The sequence below is a fragment of the Sardina pilchardus genome, chromosome 10 (genome assembly GCF_963854185.1).
Source record: "Sardina pilchardus chromosome 10, fSarPil1.1, whole genome shotgun sequence".
Lineage (NCBI taxonomy): Eukaryota > Metazoa > Chordata > Actinopteri > Clupeiformes > Clupeidae > Sardina > Sardina pilchardus.
Genome location: NC_085003.1, coordinates 19,135,817 through 19,160,816, shown reverse-complemented (window position 1 = coordinate 19,160,816; position 25,000 = coordinate 19,135,817). Strand labels below are relative to the sequence as shown.

The window sequence follows — 25,000 nt, the reverse complement described above, 5'->3', positions numbered from 1 at the left end:
GCAGATGTGTAGCCCTGTGGACGAGATGTGGGATTTCCACAGCTACTCCTGTGTGTGTGTGTGTGTGTGTGTGTGTGTGTGTGTGTGTGCCAGAGGACCTGCCGCTACAGCACCTCCTAATCTTGACTTCTGCGTCCGTCCGTCCGTCTGTCCGTCCGTCAGGAGCCCACGAGTCACAAGGACGAGACGGGAGCGCTGACGGAGGAGAAGCGTCCAGCAGAGCCTTGAGCTACCGCTCACCAGCGTCCAGCACCAGCGTCCAGCAGAGCCTTGAGCTACCGCTCACCAGCGTCCAGCACCAGCGTCCAGCAGAGCCCTGATACCGCTCACCAGCGTCCAGCAGAGCCCTGATACCGCTCACCAGCGTCCAGCAGAGCCCTGATACCGCTCACCAGCGTCCAGCAGAGCCCTGAGATACCGCTCACCAGCGTCCAGCCACCGCTCACCAGCGTCCAGCAGAGCCCTGAGCCACCGCTCACCAGCGTCCAGCACCAGCGTCCAGCAGAGCCCTGAGCTACCGCTCACCAGTCATTATGAAATGGCTCCCTGCTTCGTGGCTCACTGACAAGTCTGACGGCAGAGAAGCGTCCAGGAGAGCCTTGTTAAACAGAGCTACCGCTCACCAGTCATTATGAAAGAGCTCCCTGCATTGGGCTCTCTGACAAGTCTGACAGCTCCTCTCCCAGACCTGCTGTATGGAGATGAGGAGCGTAGCCTACTGTACGCATAAACATTCGCCGGCGTCCATATTTACCAGCAGCGGCACATCAGACTGAATATAATGAGGAGTTTTACAGGTAACACAATAAAAACAAATACGAGAGCTGGGAGGAGGTGAACACGGCTTTAGTGAGCATTGTTTTGCACATGTTACATAACGACACAGCCCAGGAGAGGCCTTTTGATTTCATTAAAGTCTGCTGAGGACGGTGCCTCTGCCAAGACTAACTGCACTGGAGTATAAATCCAATACTTCTGACGGTCCTCACGCAGCAACAAAGAAGCCCCAGAGGAGTTTAACGTGTGTTAAAATAACACTTGGACTCTTCAGACAGGACTGTTCAGTGTGCAGCATCACGTGTGTTAAAATAACACTTGGACTCTTCAGACAGGACTGTTCAGTGTGCAGCATCACGTGTGTTAAAATAACACTTGGACTCTTCAGACAGGACTTGGTCTCCATTGCAGTGCTATAATAGCAAAGGAGTGACTTGGACATGATTGTCCATTGATTTAGACACAGTGAGCTATTGTCCATTTAGCCCCAGAAATAGCATCACATTTATCTTATTGTGAATGGTACTGACCACTGAAATAGCATCACGTGTATCTTATTGTGAATGGTACTGACCACTGAAATAGCATCACGTTTATCTTATTGTGAATGGTACTGACCACTGAAATAGCATCACGTTTATCTGGTTGTGAATGGTACTGACCACTGAAATAGCATCACGTTTATCTTATTGTGAATGGTACTGACCACTGAAATAGCATCACGTTTATGTGGTTGTGAATGGTACTGACCACTGTAGCATCATGTTTATCTTATTGTGAATGGTACTGACCACTGAAATACCATCACGTTTATCTTGTTGTGAATGGTACTGACCACTGTAGTATCACATTTATCTTGTTGTGAATGGTACTGACCACTGAGCGGCTAAAAGTCCTGCCGGAGTCGTCCACTGAGCAGCGCTGATATTCCAGTGGCCAGCGTGCAGGGGAGTGGACCGTCCAAACATAATGAAATAACTCCCCCATCACTCCCTGTGTACACATGGGCCCATGTGTGATAGCTCTGCAAATACCCATCAAAGAACCTCCTCAAACATATTCACATGCATGCGCGCGCGCACACACACACACACACACACACACTGAACATACATTCAAACCCAGTCAGCTTGATCAGCAGATATTCGCTTAGTCTCTTCAGAGTTTGCTGAGAATGAGCGTGTCCTTCAGTCTCTTCTGTTTGCGTGTGTGTGTGTGTGTGTGTGTGTGTGTGTGTGTGTGTGTGTGCATATGGAGTGTATTTTGGTGGAACTCACACTATCCAAGTGAGAAAACAGATCCAAAGAAAGAGTCCATTCTGTTCCCATGGGAGCAGAGAGGCAAGAAAACATAGAGGAGAGAGAGAGAGGAAGAGAGAGACAGAAGTAGAGAAAGTAGAGAAAGAGGAGAGAGAGAAAGAGAAAGAGGAGTAGAGAAAGAAAGAGAGGAGAGGAGTAGAGAGAATGAGAGAGAGAGTGAGGAGAGAGAGAGAGAGAGAGAGAGAGAGAGAGAGAGAGAGAGAGAGAGAGAGAGAGAGGGGGGCTCAGGCAGAGAGTATCTGCTAATGGTTTGCTAGCTGACGGTGGCCTTATTTTCCTGCCTATAGAACTACTTTCCTGTGCGCTGAATGTTCTTGAGAACTGGGGCGAGATGTTCAAGGCCCAATTCATTGCTCATCCCTCACCATAGCGTCGTCCTGCTCCCCCCCCCCCTCGGGGGGGGGGGGGGGGGGGTCACCTGCTACATGTGGAGCTGAAATAGACTAATAGGACTAGTAAATAGACTAGAGAAATAGACTGATATTTAGTGGACACTTCTATCCACAGCCACAGGGACCAGCAGCGACAGGTGACGTGATCGCTGCTCCACCACAGAAGAAAGATACGAGGAAAATCAACAGCAGGAGGAGCACAGCACTGAAGACATTGTGGCCAAAACACACGTGGGGAAAGAATATGAGGGGAGGAGCAATGTAGGATACACACCGCATGGTACAGTATGACATCATGATGAAGCCTCCAGCCGATCCTAATGCATGTGCAGATTAATGAGGCTTTGGGATTCAGTAGCTCCCATCAGCTTCCCATCGGCTTCCCAGCCTCTCCATCCCCCCTCTCCCTCCCTCTCCCTCTCCCTCTCCCTCTCCCCCTTCGGTCAGCTGTGTTGGCCTGGGGGCCTGGACGCTTTAAGCCCTGCTGAGAGAGGCTGTGAGGGCCACCCAGAAATCCTGCACTCCACTCTGGGCTCTCCTGCACATCCACAGCCAGATGGATGGTGCTTGCAGGCAGGGCAGGTACTGTGCTACTACAGGTGGAGCAGAGACACACAGAGAGGGGGGAGAGGGGGGGGGCTTCCTCTCTATCATACTCCTAATCTACCTCATCATACACACACACACACACACACACGGTACAAAGATACATACACACACTCACACTCACACACACACACACACACGCCCACACACACATAGCCCATCACTTTCTGTACAATTCCCAGTCAATAGGCTACAAGGCCTTCATTTTTGCCTCTTAATAGCATTTAATTGTGCTCACTGGACTGCCAAATCCAAAGCCCAAGAGCCTTACGCTCTTATTCTCTCCCTCTGCCTTTATCCTCTCCCTTCCCCAGACCAAGCACACACTCCTCTCCCTTCCCCAGACCAAGCACACACTCCTCTCCTCCCACTTTCTCTTTTCACTATCTCTCCCTCTCTCTCTCTGTCCTTCTCTATGTGTGTGTCCATCCTTCACCTCACCTCACACTCATCTTCTATTCTCCCCTTTTTCTCTCTCTCTCCTTCTTGTCCTCTTCTCCGTTCCCTCCCTCCCTCCCTCCCTCCTTCTCCCTCTCTCTCTGTTTCCACTGCGGAAATACCAGCTAATTACTCTGCTCATTCGGATGCTAATTCATGCGCTTATGGGCCCAGTGGCTAAGCCGGCTTGTGCGGTCAGCGCCGGGCTCAAGTTAACGGCGGGCCTCTAATCTGCTCCGGCTCCGTCCAGACGAGAACCACAGGAGCGGCCAGCACACCGGCACCGGCACCAGAACCCGCGCCCGACCCGGGACCAGCCCTGGACCAGCCCTGGACCGCAGAGCTGTTGCTGCTGGGCAAATTACAGAGCACTGGACCTGCACACCACGTGAGGACCGGGGGACCATTGCTGAGAGTGAGAGAGTGCAGTGAGTGCAGTGTGTGTGTGTGTGTGTGTGTGTGTGTGTGTGTGTGTGTGTGTGTGTGTGTGTGTGTGTGTGTGTGCTCTTCTGAGCAAATGTGTAGCATAGTTCTGGTTGTCAGCGAGTGCAGTGTGTGTGTATGTGTGTGCCCTTATGAGCAAATGTATAGCATAGTTCTGGTTGTCAGTGAGTACGGTGTGTTTGTGTTTGTGGGCGTGCGTGTGTGTGTGCGTGTGTGTGTGTGTGTGCTTATACTCATGTGTCAATGGCCTTTTCTCCTTCCTTTGCTTTACCATTTATTCAAATATTTTTGGAACGTCTCAGAAACACGTCTCCCTAAAAACATGTTTACCCGCCCCAGGCACCCGACAGGGCACAGCAGCACGCCATGAAAACCACCGAATGCTCAGACTCAGACTCACACACACACACACACACACACACGCAAACACACATTCACACACACACACACACACACACACACACACACACACACACACACACACACACACACACACACACACACACACACACACACACACACACACACACACACATATTCACACACGCACACACACACACACGCACATTCACAGGCACACACACAAACACACACACACACACACACACACACACACATTCACACACACGCGCACACACACTCCTGCCCCCTCAGTGCAGTTGTGCACACAGCTGTTAAGGCCATCCCCAGTCGCTGCCCGGCCAGCGTGGCTTCTATTTGCGGACGTCGAGGGCAAACATGCCGCCAGCGTCCGTCTCTGCTGCTGCCGCCAGTTCAAACACACACACACACACACACACACACACACACACACACACACACACAGTCAGAGTCCTTCTCCCGCTCTCACCGCGCGCTAACGAGACCACAAGCACCGCTCAAGGAATGTGTGTCAACATTCCGACGGGAACGCCGCGTTGGGAACGCAGGCGAGATGGAGGGTACGATGATGACGCCTCGCACAAAACATTTAAACTGACATCACAAAACCATATAGATCAACAGTTAAACTGACATCACAAAACCATATAGATCAACAGTTTAACTGACATCACAAAACCATATAGATCAACAGTTAAACTGACATCACAAAAACATACGGATATAGTTAAACCGACATCACAAAAACATATAGACATTTAAACTGACATCGCAAAAACATATAGATCGACATTTAAACCGACATCAAACCAGCTATGGCTAACTGACTCAGGGTCCTAAGGAGAAGCTGTTAAAACACAACTCATCTGGGAATATTAAAAGAAGGGAACCCTAAACGTTCGGAAAATCTTCTCTTCCAGTAAGAACCCTAAACGTTCTGAGAATGTTCTCTTCTAGTAGGAACCCTGAAGGAAGAGCAGGAGGTCTGAGGAGTGGTAGTGCGGATGGAAGCTGATGAGATGGACACGAGTTTTGGCCTGGACACAGACCTATTACGGTCCAGCGTCCTTAACTGCCCAGCTGAAGAGTGCGGTAAGGCAGCACTGTGTGTTCTAACGACACAGACTGGGCCAAATGCTCAACACATTTAAATGGTCACCAATAATTTCCACAAGGAGGATTTGGTCATACTCACAATAACACACACATTCAGAACACACATCTTTAACTCTCTCTCGGTTTCTTCCTCTTTCTCACACACACACACACACACAGAGTTAGGACCTTGCATGACTCACTGGAATGGTCCCCGGCAGCTCATAACTCTGGCAGGATGTGGCCGTTCTGAGAACCGTTTGGTCTTTATGGCCTTTGTCATCTTGTGTTTTTAGTGTTTTTAGTTGGAATCTTTAACAATAAGGAGCTCGGCAGTCTGGTGGCCGTGCACGCAGACCAAGAGGCCAAAACTATGCACTAAACGTCCATCTAAATACGCATCTGACTGAGAAATGCACATTCTTCAGCACGCACGTTTGCCCAGAGCCGTCTGGGGTAGACTGGAGACGACACGCGTAGCACATGCCAGCCATTTGTGGAGCCGACAAAAACAACATTTTCTGTAGTAATGGTAGACTGTGGATGAGACACAGCATGGCCTGCTACAGTGGGTCTTACAGCAGGAGGGATGACAAGGGAGTGGGTGACCCGCGGTCTCCTTCAGTGAGGAAGGACAGACACAGACAGCAGAGAGAGAGAGAAAGCAGGAAAGAGCAGAAGAAAGAGAAAGAGAGAAAGAAAGAGACCGAGCAATGAAGAGTAGAAAGCAGAGAGACAGAGAAAGAAAGAAAGAAAGAAAGAGAGCAGGGAAGAGCAGAAGAGAGGGAGAGAGAGAGAAAGAAAGAAAGAGAGAGCAGGGAAGAACAGAAGAGAGGGAGGCCTATAGAATGAGAGAGCAGCACATTCACAACTGCCCACACGCCAGATCACGTTACAGCTTCTCTGTCTCCCTTTATTCAGATATTCATCAGATACACTTCTCCCCAAAGAGAGAACCACATGAATCTCCCTCCCTCTCTCTCTCTCTCCTTCCCTCCCCCTCCCCCTCTCCCTCTCTCTCTCCCCCTCTCCCCCCTCTCTCTCCCTCTCTCTCTTTCTCTCTCCCCCTCCCCTCGCTCTCCCTCTCTCTGAGTGCACATGGGCCTAGTGAGGAGAGGAAATGAGCTGTCTGGTATTGGAGTGCGCTCCCTGGAGGTGTGTGGTTTAATAAGACGCAATAAACAAGCTAATGCAGCCATCTCATTTGGTTCCCTCCATCCCCTCCGTTACACTGGGATTGAGACGGATGTCTGCACTGTTGCTATGTGTAGGGGACGGGAACTGATGACCTGCACTGTTGCTATGCGTAGTGTAGGGGACGGGAACTGATGACCTGCACTGTTGCTATGCGTAGTGTAGGGGACAGGAACTGAGGACCTGCACTGTTGCTATGTGTAGTGTAGGGGACAGGAACTGATGACCTGCACTGTTGCTATGTGTAGTGTAGGGGACAGGAACTGATGACCTGCACTGTTGCTATGTGTAGTGTAGGGGACAGGAACTGATGGCTGCACTGTTGCTATGCGTAGTGTAGGGGACAGGAACTGAACATGGCGTCCAGCAGCACTGTGAGACATTGACATGGACACATACGGAGAGTTGCCGGTTCAATCCCCGACCAGTCCACCACGGCTGAAGTGCCCTTGAGCAAGGCACCTAACCCCTCACTGCTCCCTGAGCGCCGCTGGTTGGGCAGGCAGCTCACTGCTCTGGGTTAGTGTGTGATTCACCTCACTGTGTGTGTGCTGTGTGTGTTCACTAATTCAGTTAAATTGGGTTAAATGCAGAGAAATAAATTTCCCTCACGGGATCAAAAAAGTATATATTCTATTCTATTCTATTCTATTCTACTGTATGGGGAACTGGACACATACTCCCAGCCCAGGAGAGGGAGAGAGAGGAGGAGAGGGACTTAGCCACCATACACACACATACACAATGCTACAGTACATGTGCTTACATATGCATGCACACACACACACACACACACACACACACAGACACAGACACAGACACAGACACAGACACAGACACAGACACACACATTCAGAGTACGGTAAGCGGCTAGACTTAATTCAGGTACTCAAGTATTTCTATCCCCCTAATTCACATGACTTTCAACTTCTTAATCTGTCTGAATTCACTCTATTGTTTTATGGAACTGATCCCAATCTTGAGCCGGCCTACCCCACACACCAACACACACACACACACACACACACACACAGCTTACTTATACTGCTGGTGGTCCTTGGTGCTCCGGGTCTTGGCCATGAAGCGCTCGGCGAGCTTCTCGAGGTTGCGCGAGTACTCCATCTCGATCTCGCTCTTCTTGCGGAAGAAGTCCTGCAGGTCCTGCAGCAGCTGCACGCGCATGTCCGTCTGCGTCTCCACACATTTCTGCTGCTCCACCAGCTGCGCCCGGATCTCTGGGGGAACACAGGGGGGGGGACACCTCCGTTAGCACACACACACACACGGCAACACACCTCAGTTAGCGCTCTTACACACACACAGGGCAACACACCTCAGTTAGCGCTCTTACACACACACAGGGCAACACACCTCAGTTAGCTCTCTTACACACACACACACGCACACACGGCAAGCCACCTCAGTTAGCTCTCTACCACACACACACACACACACACACACACACAGGGCAACACACCTCAGTTAGCGCTCTTACACATACAGGGCAACACACCTCCGTTAGCTCTCTACCACGCACACGCACGCACGCACGCACGCACGCACGCACGCACGCACGCACGCACGCACGCACGCACGCACGCACGCACGCACGCAGTGATTTTCAATAGGCCACTCAATTTGGCATCATCTGCAAATGAATGCTGATGGCATATGGTCCAGTCAGTTACATCACTAATACACACTAGCTAGCATGCTAGTATGATTCTAGAATTCTAATCATCAGTTCTTTGATAATCCTCTGTCTCCTGATCATTAATTGCATTGAATATCAATTATTTCTTTAACTAACGTAGAGGTACAAGCTATGACCCATATGACACCACAACCCACTAGTGAGAAGACACAACGTATACATATTTTAAATCATAAGCCAGACTTTCTCCTACTGCCTCCATGTTGCACTGAATGAGAAGCACAAATTCATATTTCAGGCTGTGTACGAACATTTATAGTGTGTGTGTGTGTGTGTGTGTGTGTGTGTGCATGTAGATTTGCAGGGCGTGTGTGAGTGTGTGTGTGTGTGTGTGAGTGTGTGTGTGTGTGTGTGTGTGTGTGTGTGTGTAAGTATGTCCGTACTGAAGAGCCTTTAAGGACTGTGCAGTCCCACCACAGGCTCCGTCTGCATCTCCAGATCAGAGTGTTGCGGTGCGCTCATCAGCAGTGCAGTCATGATACACACACACACACACACACACACACACAGTCATGATCACGGCGTAATGACTACCCTGCGCTACGACAGGAGAGGCCGCTCCTCACATACCAGTACCCAGCGCTCCTCTCACACACACACACACACACACACACACTTATTTTAAAGATATGGAGAGGCCCCAGACTCGAGAGCCATCATCTCATCATCAGCGTCTCTTCCCACGCCACATGAGAGAGCAGCAGCAGCCGCCGCCCTTCCCAAACCACCACACACACACACACACACACACACACAAACCACTGCTCCCACAGGGGTCCACATGACCACATCACCCCCCCTCTCTCCACACACACACACACACACACACACTACCACATGACCCCCCCCCCCCACTCCCCCACATTCAGGTGGCCCACTGCAGCACCAGCACGGTCAGTGTTCATTGGGTCAGCACTGATTGGCCTCCGAGTGCTCCACATTAAAGCCACTGAAGCCTGCTGTGCTGCCCACTGTGTGCAGGGAGTGGTAATGACAGTCTTCAGCAGTGTGCCCATAACATCATGACGACCAGAATAGCACGCACCAACCCACACTAGATACTCACTTTTATCTCATCTTACTTCTTCTACACGAAAGTTACAACGTGGATGACCAAATGTATACAACGGTGTCATTTGTGTTTTTTTATATAACAAATCTGAGACGCCCAGATAACAGCCCAGCGCCAGGAGAAACAAAAACAAGTGGCCCGTCCTGGGGCTCCCCCTATGGGGCTCCCCAGCTGGCACTGTGCCATGCATGATGCCCGTGGAGGAGAGGGGCTGCGGAGTGGACAACACCAGATGCCACCGCACCACACGGGCATCACAAGGGCTTCATAAGGGCTCCATACGGGCATCACAAGGGCTTCATAAGGGCTCCATACGGGCATCATAAGGGCACCATAAGGGCTTCATAAGGGCACCATAAGGGCTTCATAAGGACATCATAAGAGCTTCATAAGGGCAGAGAGAGAGTGCGAGAGAGAGAGAAAGAAAGACAGAGAGAAAGAGGGAGAGAAAGACAGAGAGAGAAGATTTAATATGCCATGACAGGTTGTCGTGTGACAAGCTCACGTCTGAGTTACATACCTGCCAATTCCCTTTGACTCTTTTTCTCTGTCTTCACACACACACACACACACACACACACACACACAGAGTTCTCCATCCTCATCTAACCTCATTCCATCTCACCCCAGGTGGCTGAGCTTTTCTCAAGGTGAGTCTCCTCCTCTCCTCTCTTTCTCCTCCTCTCTCTCTCTCTCCTCCTCTCCTCTCTTTCTCCTCCTCTCTCTCTCCACCACTCTCTCTCTCTCCTCCTCTCTCTCTCCTCCTCTACTCTCTTTCTCTCTCTTCCTCTCTCTCTCTCTCTCCTCCTCTCCTCTCTTTCTCTCTCTCTTTCTCTCTCCTACCACAGGGCTTCATTAAAGTTTTATTTTCCTACACGCACCTCAGTGCTGCTCATGAACATCCACACAGAGCGCACCTCTCTCTCTCTCTCTGTGTGTGTGTGTGTGTGTGTGTGTGTGTGTGTGTGTGTGTGTGTGTGTGTGTGTGTGTGTATTTTAACGGTAGCATCTCCAGATGGCTCATCCACGTGAGCTACTGTAGGAGTTGAGCTTCAAAGCCAGGGGAGCAGGCAGCTCTATACATGCAGTGGAGTGACATCAATGATACCCTGTGTTGTTACATATACAACACACACACACACACACACACACACACATCAATGACATCTCTCTACCCTGTGTTACATATAGGCCTAGTGTACAACACACAGACACACACACAATGACATCCCTCTACCCTGTGTTACATACAACACACACACAACCTTTTTGACATGTACAACACAAACACATACAGTGTGTGTGTGTGTGTGTGTGTGTGTGTGTGTGTGTGTGTGTGTGTGTGTGTGTCTCTGGAGGCCATGGGGCAGAAATTTGAAAGGGTGTGGCACAGTGTCTTCTTTCAATCGTCCATGCTGAAATATCCCCTGCGTTTCCCATCTCAAAAACCAAGCGATTCTAATCAGGAGCCAATCAGGTGCGGCAGTCGTACGTACTCCCAGCTGAATGTGACGCAGTCCTGGGAAAACCGCTCAAGACATCAGATCTGATCACCCCTCTTCCCAACATACCTCCCGTCGAATCACACAACTCCAGCTCAGAAGTATCAGCCTTCACACAAGGGGCCATTCAACAAGCCCAAAAATGCAAAAATGTAACAAAAAAAAACAATGTTTGAAATCTCCAGAGAGTTCTGGACTGCAATGGACCCCAAGAACCCATTTATGAGCGACAGGCTGTGGATGCCTGTGGCCATAACTTGGACGGACTCTGGATCAGATTAGAGCCTGATCTGGGATGGATTCATCTCTGATTGGGCTGCTGTTTACGACTGCCGCGGCCACGGACCAATCAGAAAGGCGCGGCAGCGCAGGCCTAGGGGTCAGGGGTCAGTGGGTGTTGCCGTGGCGGCGGAGAGATTTACGCACGTCTGCGTCTCCGTCCACTCACTCAGCACACACTCCTGTCCTCCGAGACCTCACACACACACACGAAGCTGTAGAACACTACAGGAAAATCAATAACCCCGCCCCCCCCCCCACCTCCCCCCAACACACCCTTGAGGGTAACGGCATGTGTGAAGTTATCACTTATTTATTTATTTATTACGTTATTCATCATTTTAGATGGTGCCCCTCATAAAAAGAATTACCTCATTTTCAGATCAATTCCCCAATTTCAGCTGATCTAAACGGGACGGGGCAGCTCAGATGTCCAGCACCACTGGGTCTACATGTAGTGGACCTCACCTGACCGTCCAGCTACAGCACCGCTGGGTCTACATGTAGTGGAGCTGACCCATGGGTAGCTCAAGACCCATACTACTGGGCAGCTAGTATCTGGACATCCGTCTGCACTTTCAACACATAGAAAAACTTAGCAAAAATGCACTGCGCTCGGACTAAAAAACAACAAATCAATCAATCAAACAAACACACACATGAATGCTGACCTCTGCTTCAGTACTGTTCTGAGACAAACACATGAATCCTGAATCATGAGCTCTACGCCCCCCCCCCCCCCCACCCTGCCCCCCCCTCCCTCTGGCTCCGGCTGACTTCTTTCAATATTCATCTGCAGGGCCAGTCAATCACTGCCAGGGCGGCCGAGTGCTGATTCAATTAGAGCAGCTACACACACACACACACACACACACACACACACACACACACACACACACACACACACACACACACACACACACACACACACACACACACACACACACACACACACACACACACACACACACACACACACACACACACACACACACACACACACACGTCACTGTCCACTGCTGTCTGTCGGTTCTCAAGGCCAGCCCCACCCCCCCCACCCCCCACCCCCAAATGTAATGTAGAAATGAGTCGGGCAGACTACGCTAATCAGCATTAAATGTTCCTGCAGGCTGATGGATGGACCACCAGGGCAGCAGCGGAGATTAGCGGCCCTTGGCCAGCCTGTGCGCTCGCCGTCTCACGGCTCCAAGCAGCGCTCTTTAAAAGCGCTGTCTACGAGGCCGAATCACAGCACTGCCAAAGAGAGAGGAGACTGAGGAGGAGGAATCAAGATAAAGAGAGGAAGTGCGCAGTAAACGGATCCAGCTGCTCAAGATGACGTGTTGCACCATGACAACATTTGGCAGACAGGTGTCTGCACTGTGCCTGACCAAAAATAAGGACCCACCCAGAAGCAACTATTTTCAGGGAGCCCTTTGACCAAAGGGCTTTAAGCACTCGCATGCCTCCGGCAAAACCACACAAGAAGCAGACCCTACAATCAGAGCGAAATCCAAACCCTTCAGGACAGAGCGGGCTTCTGATTAAAGCTTGGCCAAAGGACCCCAGCTTGCGGTCAGATGTTTTTGCTTCTCAGCCAATCAGCTCCCAGAGAAACGACGCAGGGCACCACACACACATGTGTGTGAGGCTAAGTGGGGAAGCGCAGGGGATAGGTCATCTCAGTCAGCTGCCCCACTGTGAGCACTCAGACTGATCAAAGCAACACTACAGGCAAACCCTGGCCCTCAAAACACACACACGACTCCACTGGCACTCCATCACTGACTGGGACGCACTCGGTTCCGTTCTCACATCCAGGCGCACAGATGGGCCTCAGGACTCAGCAGGCAGGGCTGGGCATGAGGTGAGGTGCTGATGGAGGGGTTAGAGTTCATAGGTCAGAGGTCAAGGCTCAGGCCTCTCATCCTCTCCCACTTGTTGACATGCTTCTCCATGTGTTCCAATGCAGTGAGAGCTGACGCTCCAACATAAAGAGGACGTATCTTTATTTTTTAGAAAAAGGATGTCTGACACTACGAGACTAGAATTATCTACAGCGCTGTCAAGAAAATAGGTACAAAAACTCAAAACTTTCCTCATCTAAGGGGAAAGAAATCATTAAAAACTCAAACAGCTTTGAAGTTGCACCAAGGACAGGTAGGCGCATTGCACTGATGATGATTAACATAGCGATGCAGGATAAAACAAGACTCGGCTCCCAAACACCCGGCATCTACACGGAGTATCTGAACAACACCAGCAGCTAGGCGGAGGGGCTGTGTGCGGCTCAAAAGAGCCAAAAACACAGCAAGAGCCCACGAGACTGCTGGTCACTGTGCATCTCCACTTAAGCCAATCAGTAATCAATACGCACAGGGGTCAGTCGAGCAGCCTTGCACTGACCATCTAAGACTGAGAATATTTCAGCGATCTGAAGAGTAGCCACGAGAAAGCATCAATTCTTGAGAACATTTCCCAGAACTTTTTGAGCTTCTCTCTCTCTCTCACACACACACACACACACACTCCTTCTCCAGTGCCCTCTAACTAGCCTGTCAGTTGACTCAGGTTGAGGAAGTTCACATATTTCAAAGCAGAGCCTAATCCACAGTCAGACTGAGGCGCTCAATATTCCCCTCTACAGATTTGGACTTGTTTTGTTCTTTTCTCTTTAGTTCAGAGAGCATCTCTTTGATGGAGAAAGTTCCATTTGGAGAAGTCTCCACTGCATGCAGGGCATAAGAACATCCACAGCCTGCCTCAGAATCCATGCTTGTGCATAGCGTTTAGGTACTGATCTAAGCTTTCCCATCAAGGAAAAGAGAAGCGTGAACACACAACACCTATACGTCCACATGCACACACAGAGAGAGAGGGAGGGAGGGAGAGGGAGAGAAGAAAAGAGAGAGAGCGAAAGAAAGAGAGAGAGAAAGAGAGAAAGAGAAAGAGAAGAAGATAGAGACCTATAAACCTTCCTCCAATGCTTTGTCGTTCAGTACAGGCTACAGAATGGCAGTTTCAGTGCTTCTTAGAGAGGAGGGACTTTTTTCAATTTAATTCACACATTTGCACACACGCACATGAAATTAACATACACACACAAACACACACACACACACACACACACACACAGTCTCCTGAGCACATCTCTGATTACAAAGAACATTCCTCCACCCGTGAGGTCATCTGTATGGTAAACATCTGTGTGGGGCATCGTGTGTGTGTGTCTCTCTTTCTCTGTGTGTGTGTGTGTGTGTGTGTGTTTGACAATGATCAAAGGCCTCTGTGATCCACTTCAAACGGGGGACGGATGAGAGCACCTGGGCTCCAGTCTGTTGGTGGAGGCCCAAACTGAGCCTCTTAAAAATGCCAACAATGACAAGGGCACCAGGAAACACTAGCTATTTAGCACTTTGATTTCTTTGGTCTGCCGTGCACTACAGGCATAGAGCTGATCTGAAATGGTCCGCTTGCCCAAGAAAACCCAGAGGCTTCACTTTTGACCAATTGCAGACAGACTTTTCTGAATGTCAAAGATTTGTATTTATGGATCATAAATAATCACATTAATATCACATCATATGACCTTCACACTCATGTGGTATGTTCTTTTTTCAATCTGTGTGAAATTGCAGTGCAGAAAATATCAGTAATGTTATTACAATGAGTTTTTATTGAAGTAATGAAATTCAACATAACATTTTGCTTCGATAACCTTTGGCACACATACTCCAATGGCGCTTTAAAGAGAACTCTAGTTTAACCATGTTGTCGGGGCGTTGCGCTACGCCTTTATGTCCAGATATTTGACACGTTTTATTGCCGTTTCCTTGGAATTGCTGCAAAAGCAACAACTATTTTTTTTTAGGAAGCAGACACACGTGAAAATGGAATTATGGGTTAGAAGACAGATTATAGCTATCCACATAGCGCCAGTGGCACACCTCCAGGTTAGAGAAGAGAAGAGTCGGACTTCACAGGTAACGTTTCCAAAACATGACTACTAGCATAACCATTCCAACCCTTCTAGCTTCTGAATCAGGACTCGGCTGCAGAGGATCAGATCAAAGAGCAGGCCGCAGAGTGCGCACACACACACACACACACACACACACACACACACACACACACACACACACACACACACACACACACACACACACACACACACACACACACACACACACACACACACACACACACACACACACACACACACACACACACACACACACACTACATCAGGGGCCAAGACCGTCCTGATAACTTCGCTGAGCAGAGCACACATCAAGGGCCAAGAGCGTCCCGAGAACTGAGCTGTGGAGACTTGGACAATGTTATGGGACACAGCCCCCACCCACGAGACCATTTGGTGGACATCAGCACAGCATCTGAGCATGAAGCAAAGCCCCTTTTGTTCCTAACTGGGCATCTTCCAGCACACCCCTTTGAACACCACGAGTGGGAGGGAGAGAGAGAGAGAGAGAGAGAGAGAGAGAGAGAGAGGGAGGGAGGGAGGGAGGGAGAGAGAGAGAGAGAGGGAGGGAGGGAGGGAGGGAGAGAGAGAGAGAGAGAGAGAGAGAGAGAGAGAAAGAGAGAGAGAGAGAGAGGGAGAGAGAGAGAGAGAGAAAAGAGGAGTCCTTTTGGCCCACGGTCCTGTCGCCGGAGCACAAAATGGTTGGGTGTCAGAGCTCTCGTCCCCTCTGACTGAGTGGCATTTAGTGTGTGAGAAAGTGCCCAGTCAGGGCCAGGAGGGTGCACATGTCTGTAACCTCCTGTTCCAAGGGCACCCGTCAAGATGGCACATTATGCGTGTGTGTGTGTGTGTGTGTGTGTGTGTGTGTGTGTGTGTGTGTGTGTGTGTGTGTGTGTGTGTGTGTGTGAGAGAGAGAGACAGCAAGAAAGAGAGAGAGAAAGAAAGAGAAAGAGAACAGACAGACAGAAAAGCCTGAAGACTGAAACTGAAAAGAAGAATGTGTAGACCAAAGAGGCCTTTTCTTGTGTTCAGCTCCTCAGCCATAAGCTTGGTCCAGCGCTGAAAAGAGAAAAGCCTGAAGCTAGCTGCTCCCTGCTCCCGTCCTCGTGTTGGGTGAGAAAGCAACAGACACTGACAGAGGGCGTTTGGCCACCTGACACAGAAGAGTAAACAAAAACACTCGGAGTGAATTGGGATAGCGATCGCTCCAGCTCCCTTTTTAAAGCCCTGCACTGCACTACACTACACTATACTACAATTCACTACACTACACTGCACTGCGCTGCACTGGGCTGAGCCACAGCTCTCTCCCCCCTCTGGCCTTTTGGAGCTCTGTTCATGAGCTTTGTAATCACTCCTCTGTGGTTCTGGCTAAAGAATGTAAGCTCCTCTTTCATCAGACGCCATCTGGGGTGTATCGCTCACTCTTCACACAAACACACACACACACACACACACACATACACAGAGAGAGAGAGAGAGAACGAGAGAGAGAGACATCTGCAGTCCCTCTTCACTTTTATTCAACTTTTGATAACTTATAGCCCAAGTTTTAACTTTCCAAACAGCGACTTCTGAAGAGAACTTTATGGGTTAAGTGGAGGGGGGAGGAGAGGTAGAAAACTGCTTTCCTGAGGCTGTACCCCGACGTCTCCTTGATGTAGGGCTGGAGGGCTCCCCCTGGAGTTCTGGAGGGTACCAGCCCTGATCACGTTTTGTTTTGGAGGACACAAAAACTCCAAGTAAGTATATTTCACTAAAAGTGTTAAACAAGGGGAATGTTTGGCACTATAATCCAAACCCTGTTATCTTGCTTCAGCTGGCTGCAGAACTATGTATTTTATGAAGTCATAATGTGAACCTAGACAAACAGCGGCTGACGCCCAAATGGATCCTGGAACCAACCGCTGCACAGCTCCATAATAAAGGGCATCTTACTTTTAAATTGACATTTTATTCATTTAACAGACGCATTTTATCCAGCGCAACTTGCACATGCCAATTATATAGCAAGGGCCCAGAGCAACTCAACTGCAGGTGAAGTGCCTTGCTCAAGGACACAACGGTGGAAGCCGCTATTTAGCAAGTTAGGCTAGAAAACCTCAGCAAAATTCAGTAGGTTGTCCCACATCTTTTTACTTTAGTTCCATATCATCAGATAACACATCATCCACACCCATACAAACACAAATGAAAAACAACCTCATGTCAGTTGCCAGGGCAACAGGTTACCAGTTTGGTCCCGTTCCCGAGGGATTTCATTTCCTGCTTCCATCCCTCTTCCACTCTGCCTCTTTCTCCCTCTCTTTGCCCCAACACCCTCCATCACTCTCTCCTTCTCTTTTCCTCCACAACCCTCATCCCTCTCTTTCTCTCTCTCCCTCTCCCTGTGTGTGTGTGTGTGTGTGTGCATGTGTGTGTGTGTGTGTGTGTGTGTGTGTGTGTGTGTGTGTCTCAGGGGCATGTGTGTGTAGCGGTCCACACTGGTGCTCCTGAGTGCAGGACTAATCTGTGAGGGTCTATGAATATGTGTATGGACATGTGTCTGTCTGTGTGTCTGTCTGTCTGTGTGTGTGTGTGTGTGTGTGTGTGTGTGTGTGTGTGTGTGCGTGGCATGTGCCTGTGGGTGTGGACTGAGCATGTATGGCATGTGTGTGTGAGCATGTGTGTGAACACGTATGTGAGCATGTGTGGGTGTGAGCGAGCGTGTGTGAGTGTGTGCGTGTGTGATTGATTTTGGGGTGTTCCATCTTGTCAGACAGCCTGAGGGTCTTCAGTTCATATCATCCCTCCTCCTAAAAGCCCTGGGGGGAGGATCTGCACTTGTGTGCAGAATGTGTGTGTTGTGTGTGCAGTGTGTGTGAGATGTGTGCAGTGTGTGTGGCCTTCAATCACCCCCCTCTCCTGACCATATAGGGAGGTGTGTGTACATGCCTGTGCTACACATGAGGCCATGTAAGAGTCTGTGTGTGTGTGTGTGTGTGTGTGTGTGTGTGTGTGTGTGTACACTATGTATGAGGGCTTGAACATGGGTGCTCCTGACAGTAGGAGTGCTCCAGAGTACTGCACAAAAGCTGTGACCTCAGAACAACCAGACTGAACCCTGCGGTCACACACACACACACACACACACACACACACACACTCCTGACGTGACCTCACAGGTATCGGGGAGAGGCTGGTGGTCAGTGGTCACAAACAGGTCGTCATTCCCGCCAGAGGACAGCGCTCGTTAGTCAGTGACCACACCGATTGTTCAAGAGTTTCAGTGCTAATCCCGCTCTGTGTGCACAAACACTGAGGGCGTTCAAACATCCCGACGCTAATTTTAGGCTTCCGTACGTCTTATCCATGAGCTCCAGCACTTAGGCTAAGTGCTATGACTAACTGGATACCTTTTTATAACACGCTATAAATCTACTGCCTTAAAAGGACGAGTGGGGAAAACTTAACACTGGAAAGATACCGCGCATGGAGTTGATGTGGTGTGTGTAATGATTATCAGGTAATGCGGCGGTCTGGCTTGCTTAAGAGGGGATGGCTTGTCCCAACAGGAAATGACTAAACAGCCTGACACTCGCATGCTTGTTTTCCACGGTGATCCCAGTCCTTAAGGACCACTTCCAAGGCTGACATCATCCATAGTTGCGCAATGACTTGGCGTTTCTTTTGGCACGCGAGCGCTCGCCGAACTCTCGAGGAACGCGCTCCGGCTCGATGACATCATGCCCCGCGGAAAACACACTTCGCTGATGGAACGCTGGCGCCTGCAGTGATGTCACTTTAACCTACAACTGACCTTCAAAGCAGCAGGCAGCACCGGGGGAGATGTGCACAGGTAACCCAGCAGGTAAATGAGCGCACGCCACGCCAACCACATGTTGAGCGGTCGGGTTTGTGCTGAAAGCGTTAGCTCATTTGTCATTTCAGTCATCAAGCACGTGGTGTGTTGGCAGGACTCTGTGCCAAGACCTAGATATGATAAGGGTGTCCAACACTCTCTCCAAAGTAAACAGGCATGCGTGCGCCTGTGTGTGTGTGTGTGTGTGTGTGTGTGTCTGTGTGAGATTGCTAACCAAGCAAGGGACCCTCTAGCCAACCTTAAACTCTGACCTGATAGAAAAGCCCCATCAATGGGCAGGCAATGGGAACCCACAAATGCCACTGACACACCAGTGTGTAATCCACAACTATTGAATCAGACATAAACTAAACACACACCACGGTCCACACGTCCACACACACACACACACACACACACACACACACACACACACACACACACACACACACACACACACACACACACACACACACACACACACACACACACACACACACACACACACACACACACACACACACACACACACACACACACACACACACACACACACACACACACACACACACACACACACACACACACACACACACACACACACACGAGTGTGTATTCCACTACTGATGAATCAGACATAAACCAAACACACACTACGGTCTAAACAAACCATTTCAGACGAAGTTGGAGTGAACACAGAGCATTAGATGAGCTCACAATACCACATCTGACACGCAAAGGCCTTTCCTCCTTCCCTCAAACACTCCTCAAATCCAACAACAATCCTCACAATTACACGTAACTCCTTTAGGAGCTCTTCCAGATAGATGAAGCTCAGAGTGTTTGGCAGCTCTTTGCACATGGCTGTTGCTGTGGGGCCTGGTATTGTTTCCCTCTTTAGTGCTGAACAGAAGAGATCTCCATGCTGCACATTGGGAATCCTGTTTCCTGTAGGTTAGAGATCAGGTCAGCCACTGCCACAGGCAGCCTGCTCGGTAGGGGTGTGTGTGTGTGTGTGTGTGTGTGTGTGTGTGTGTGGGGGGGTGCTATTTGCCTTTGTTTGCTTACAGACTTCAAACACACTCAAGGCTACAGAGGCTTGCACTGTTTAGCGCTATCCTGACACTTCCTGTGTGTGTGTGTGTGTGTGTGTGTGTGTGTGTGTGTGCATGTTTAGGTCTTCCACATAAAGAAAAAAACGACCCTGGGGAAATTTGTCTGTCTGTCTGTCTGTCTGTCTGTCTGTGTGTGTGTGTGTCAGACTAAGAGCGAACATACTGACCTAAAAAACTGCAGTTCCTTCCTCCCCTTGGCCTTAACAAGATGACCAACACAGGTCATTGTGTGCACATGTATGTGTGTGTGTGTGTGTGTGTGTGTGTGTGTGTGTGTGTTGCAATGAATGAGTCCTAGTAGCATTGCCTGCGTGGATGGCCTGCAACTCCACCACATCTCAGAAGATCAGCATCCAAAGTGAGCAGAGAGGCCAGCAGAGGTGTGGAGAGAGCTGCTACTCCTTCAGTCATTACTCTGACAGTAAGCAGTAAAACTGTGTGTGATTGATGACTCCGGCTCCATAAGGGCCTGTGAGCCGGCACCTGAACACATGAAGCGCTCACGCCAGGCAGTGGAGCTGGCGCTGGAGAAACACTCTCCGGGTGAACAGAGACGGCAATTACTTGAAAGGAGAGAGAGTGCACAGAAGAGGGAGAAGAAAGGAGAGAGAGAGAGAGAGCACAGAAGAGGGAGAAGAAAGGAGAGAGAGAGAGAGAGCACATAAGAGGGAGAAGAAAGGAGAGAGAGAGAGCGCACAGAAGAGGGAGAAGAAAGGAGAGAGAGAGAGAGAGCGCACAGAAGAGGGAGAAGAAAGAAAAAACAAGCGAGACCTTCACACATTCGTCGACCCTAATCAGGAGCTGGTCGTTCCCTTTCTGGCGTTCCCGCCAAAAGCAGCCCGGTTGCCATGGAGACGCTTCCCCCAACAGGAGGTTGTGCGGGGCGACGGACGGGGCAGATGTGTGTGTGTGTGTGTGTGTGTGTGTGTGTGTGAGAGTGTGTGCACAGCATCGATCACGGCGCATAATTACGGTGGCCCGGGAGGCTCATCAGGCCCGTCCAACCCAAATAAAGACGCAGAGCGACGGAGAGCGGGAGATGTGGAGACACACACACAGAGTGGACAACATGCTGTTTACCCAGCTGCAGTGCTCATATGTCTGCTCTTAGGAGAGAGGGAGAGAGGGAGAGAGAGAGAGAGAGAGAGAGAGACGGAGAGAGGGAGAGAGAGGGAGAGAGAGAGAAGGAGGGAGAGGGAGGGAGGCAGGGAGGGAGAGAGGGAGAGAGAGAGAGAGAGAAGGAGGGAGAGAGAGAGAGGGAGAGAGGGAGAGAGATGGAGAGAAGGAGGGAGAGAGAGAGACAGGGAGGAGAACAGACACTGAGGGACCCTTTGAGAGTGCCACACTTGGCCAGAGAGGGAGCTCAAGAGCAGGAGGCACCTGGGCCATAGGGGGAGAACAGCCTTCGAAGAGAGAGAGAGAGAGAGGGAGGGAGGGAGGGAGGGAGAGAGCAGGAGGCACCTGGGCCATAGGGGGGGAACAGCCTTCGAGGTTAGATGGGCCTGGACTCAGCAGAGTGCACTTTCAGAGGAAGTTCTTTGCCTCAGCCTGGTCCATTAATTCTGCATAATGGGACACATGGGATGGCCGTTATCTCCTACCGTCACCCTTTCTCCAGTTGAGTACATTATGACCATCTGAACCGCTGCTCACTATACCTCTAATGAACCTCTCGCGTGGGAAACATGATGTCAAAAGCACCTTTGCTCTATGGAGTCCAGATACACACTGACTAGGGATGTAACGGTATGAAAATTTAACCCCACGGTTATAGTGACCAAAATTATCACGGTTTTCGGTATTATCGCGGTATTTTAAAAATTGTGTGTACAATATGTTAAGAAAGCGCTGATGGGTGTAGACAAGCTGAAATATTTTAGTTTAAAAAAGTGTGACAGTGTTTATAACATTAAAAATATAGGCAAACCCTTAATGCCTTCAGCAGGATACCGATCATTCACAGCAGTGGCAATCCTAGTCTCTGCTCAACCCTCCACACACACAGAAAATGGCTTGTCTTGTTTCTATTGCATATTTTGAATTCATGAACTTTATATATTTTGCTAATAGTTTATAATATGTTAGGATCTGCATAATTACTTATAGCTAAAAATATTCAGTAATTTGAATACTTCATATTGATTTTTAAAATATTACACTTGTCTTGACATTACAGGGGTGTTGTGTAGGTCTAATTGAGTGCCTGTCACTTTAAGAGATGAAGTCGTGAAGACGTGAAGTAATTATATTAACCTTCATTCGGTTTTAGGAAAGTAGTCACACATTGTTCAAGGATATCCGTTTTCATTGAATAAAATGAATGTTCACAAAAATTAACAAGTCAAAGAAAATATTGCTGGGATCACAGAAAAGATAAGTGACTTGCAATGTTAACTTCTATGATTTTGGTGAGCACTAGGCTATACATTAATGATAGACATGACGTGTGAGCTAACGGGATAGTTACCTTGATGGAACTCTCAAGATGTAAAAGTTTGCCAATCCGCTGTGTAGTTTTTTCGGAAATTGAATTTAACACTACAGTAGGCCTACATGAACTAAATCCTATAGCTTAGGCTACTATAGGTAGGTTACCGTGGCATTGTGCTCACTTTTTCCTTGGTTGGAAATGTTGGCTGCTTATAGCTTAACTTATGATTTGGAGTTGGTATATCTGTTATATCCAATGAGTGACACCCAGCGCTCAACATAAAACTTCACGGCATTCTCCTCCTGATAACGTTAGTGGAATAGCCTAGATTTAATGTGAACGTGTAGGCCTACATAAAAAGACGCAGAGTGGCTACATGATACAGCGCACGTTTTGGGTTGGAAATGTTGCCTTTTAAAAGCAGGTGTAGCCTTATCCGAATCATGGTTAAATCCATCAATTAGACAACAGAATTAGTAAGGTAAAGTTGTGTTTCATAGTAGCCTTCCAGCTTGTATCAAAAGCAGGCTCGGATGAAGCTGGGAGGAATTAAACACGCGGTTACCACACCGTATTATCAACCGTGATAATAATGATATTCGAAATGAACACGGTAATTGTTATCGTCAACATTTTTATCATGGTTTACCGTTACACCGGTAATCGTTACATCCCTAACACTGACACACTACAGTAGTCAACATGTCAGTGTCCAGATACACACTACAGTCAACATGTCAATCATCAAACGTCAGATCCTACTCCCTAGTCTCCAGGTCCTCCAGAGGTGTTATGGGCCTAACTCCACAACACACACACACATGAAGGGAGGTGTCTGCTTGATAACCCAGAACTCCACAACACACACATGAAGGAAGGTGTCTGCTTGATAACCCAGAGAAATGTTCATAAAAGCTGCTCTGTTGGTGGTGATGATGATGTGTTGTTTGCGCACAAAGGTTGCTTTGTGGGTGATTTTGTTTTTGCTGCTTTGGTTGGGCATGTGGCACCATGAGGAAGGGCCGACAACACGCGGGCACAACACGCGGGCATCTGAGATGCCCACCGGCCAACCGGGTACAGCCACTGCATCCTGCGTCCTGTTGTGTAATGCTGAAAAGGCTCGGCTGTTGCCTGGCCACAGCGGTAATTCCCCGACGTACAGCACAAGGAATTCAACACCTCCCCTGTGTGTGTGTGTGTGTGTGTGTGTGTGTGTGTGTGTGTGTGTGTGTGTGTGTGTGTGTGTGAAATCAACACAACACCAAACGACACCCAGCCTCTCACTCTGCTGTCTATCCGCTGACTTTGTTCTTTTGTTTGGGAATTCCAGCGTTGGGATGTGTGTGTGTGTGTGTGTGTGTGTGTGTGTGTGTGTGGCGGGTGGGGGTAGGGGACAGAGGGGCTGAGGCTCTGGTTTCCTCCATGTGAAGCTGCGCTGTTCCCACTCCTCTCCTCTCCTGTCTGAGCAGTGCGGCCGCAGGCAGGTGGGAGAGCGGGCGTGTCAGGACATGTCCGTCATGTCATGTGACACACCATCCCAACAGCAGCCCCAACGGGTGTGTGAGTCACGGCTGAACCTTCGGACCCACACTGGGAGCTGGCCTTGGACTGGAATTCCCCCCTCGGACATCTGACCAGACTGGACCAGGAGAGGAGAGGAGAGGAGAGGAGGCTTCCCTTCCCTTCCCTTCCCTTCCCTTCCCTTCCCTTCCCTTCCCTTCCCTTCCCTTCCCTTCCCTTCCCACGATGGCTGGTAAACAGAGCACAGTCCATTAGCACCCTTAATGATGCTGCAGCTCCCAGATCAGCTCCACCCTGCTGGACGCCCAGCTCCAGAGAGGAGGAAGTGCTGGCCTGTAAGCAGAGGGGCAATTACAGACGGGGGGCTACTGAAGATCATCATGGGCTGGAGACTAAGTGAGCGCCTTTTTGAAAGTGTTTCAAAGTGTGTGAGGTGTTACTGCAGCTAGTGCTGCTGGAGGTGGTGGGGGAGTCTCCGCGCTTTTGGGACCACCCACAGTCATCAAAGACACACACACACACACACACCTGCATCTTGTCAAACCTGTACATACAGTACATGCATATTTCACCCACTGCGCACGCACACACACACACACACACACACACACAAAGGGAGAATATAAACAGGTGCACACATACACCTGCATGACAACGCTGTGCCCTGAAAAGCTCTCTAGAACAAACAGGTAAACACAATGAATGGTACTAATAGACTACCTGTGTTACCAATGCCCTAAAGGCTCTGACGTCGCTAGACAAAGCACCCACCTGCACACATATGGTGACAGGTGAGACTGCAGTCAGATACACCTGAGAGGTGCTCATAGTTACAACACAAACACACAGACAGACAAGTTGAGTCTTAGTCTGGGCAAGAAGGGAACTAGCATGGTC

General features: G+C 49.5%; 1 protein-coding gene across 1 annotated transcript in view; it reads right to left on the bottom strand.

Moving 5' to 3' along the window:
• srgap1a (SLIT-ROBO Rho GTPase activating protein 1a) overlaps positions 1-25,000 on the bottom strand; it is a 119,276-nt gene that overhangs the window by 71,225 nt on the left and 23,051 nt on the right. Inside the window, exon 2 of the mRNA XM_062547707.1 lies at positions 7,686-7,881. Coding sequence (XP_062403691.1) covers positions 7,686-7,881 — 196 coding nt within the window. The remainder of the gene's footprint in view (positions 1-7,685; positions 7,882-25,000) is intronic.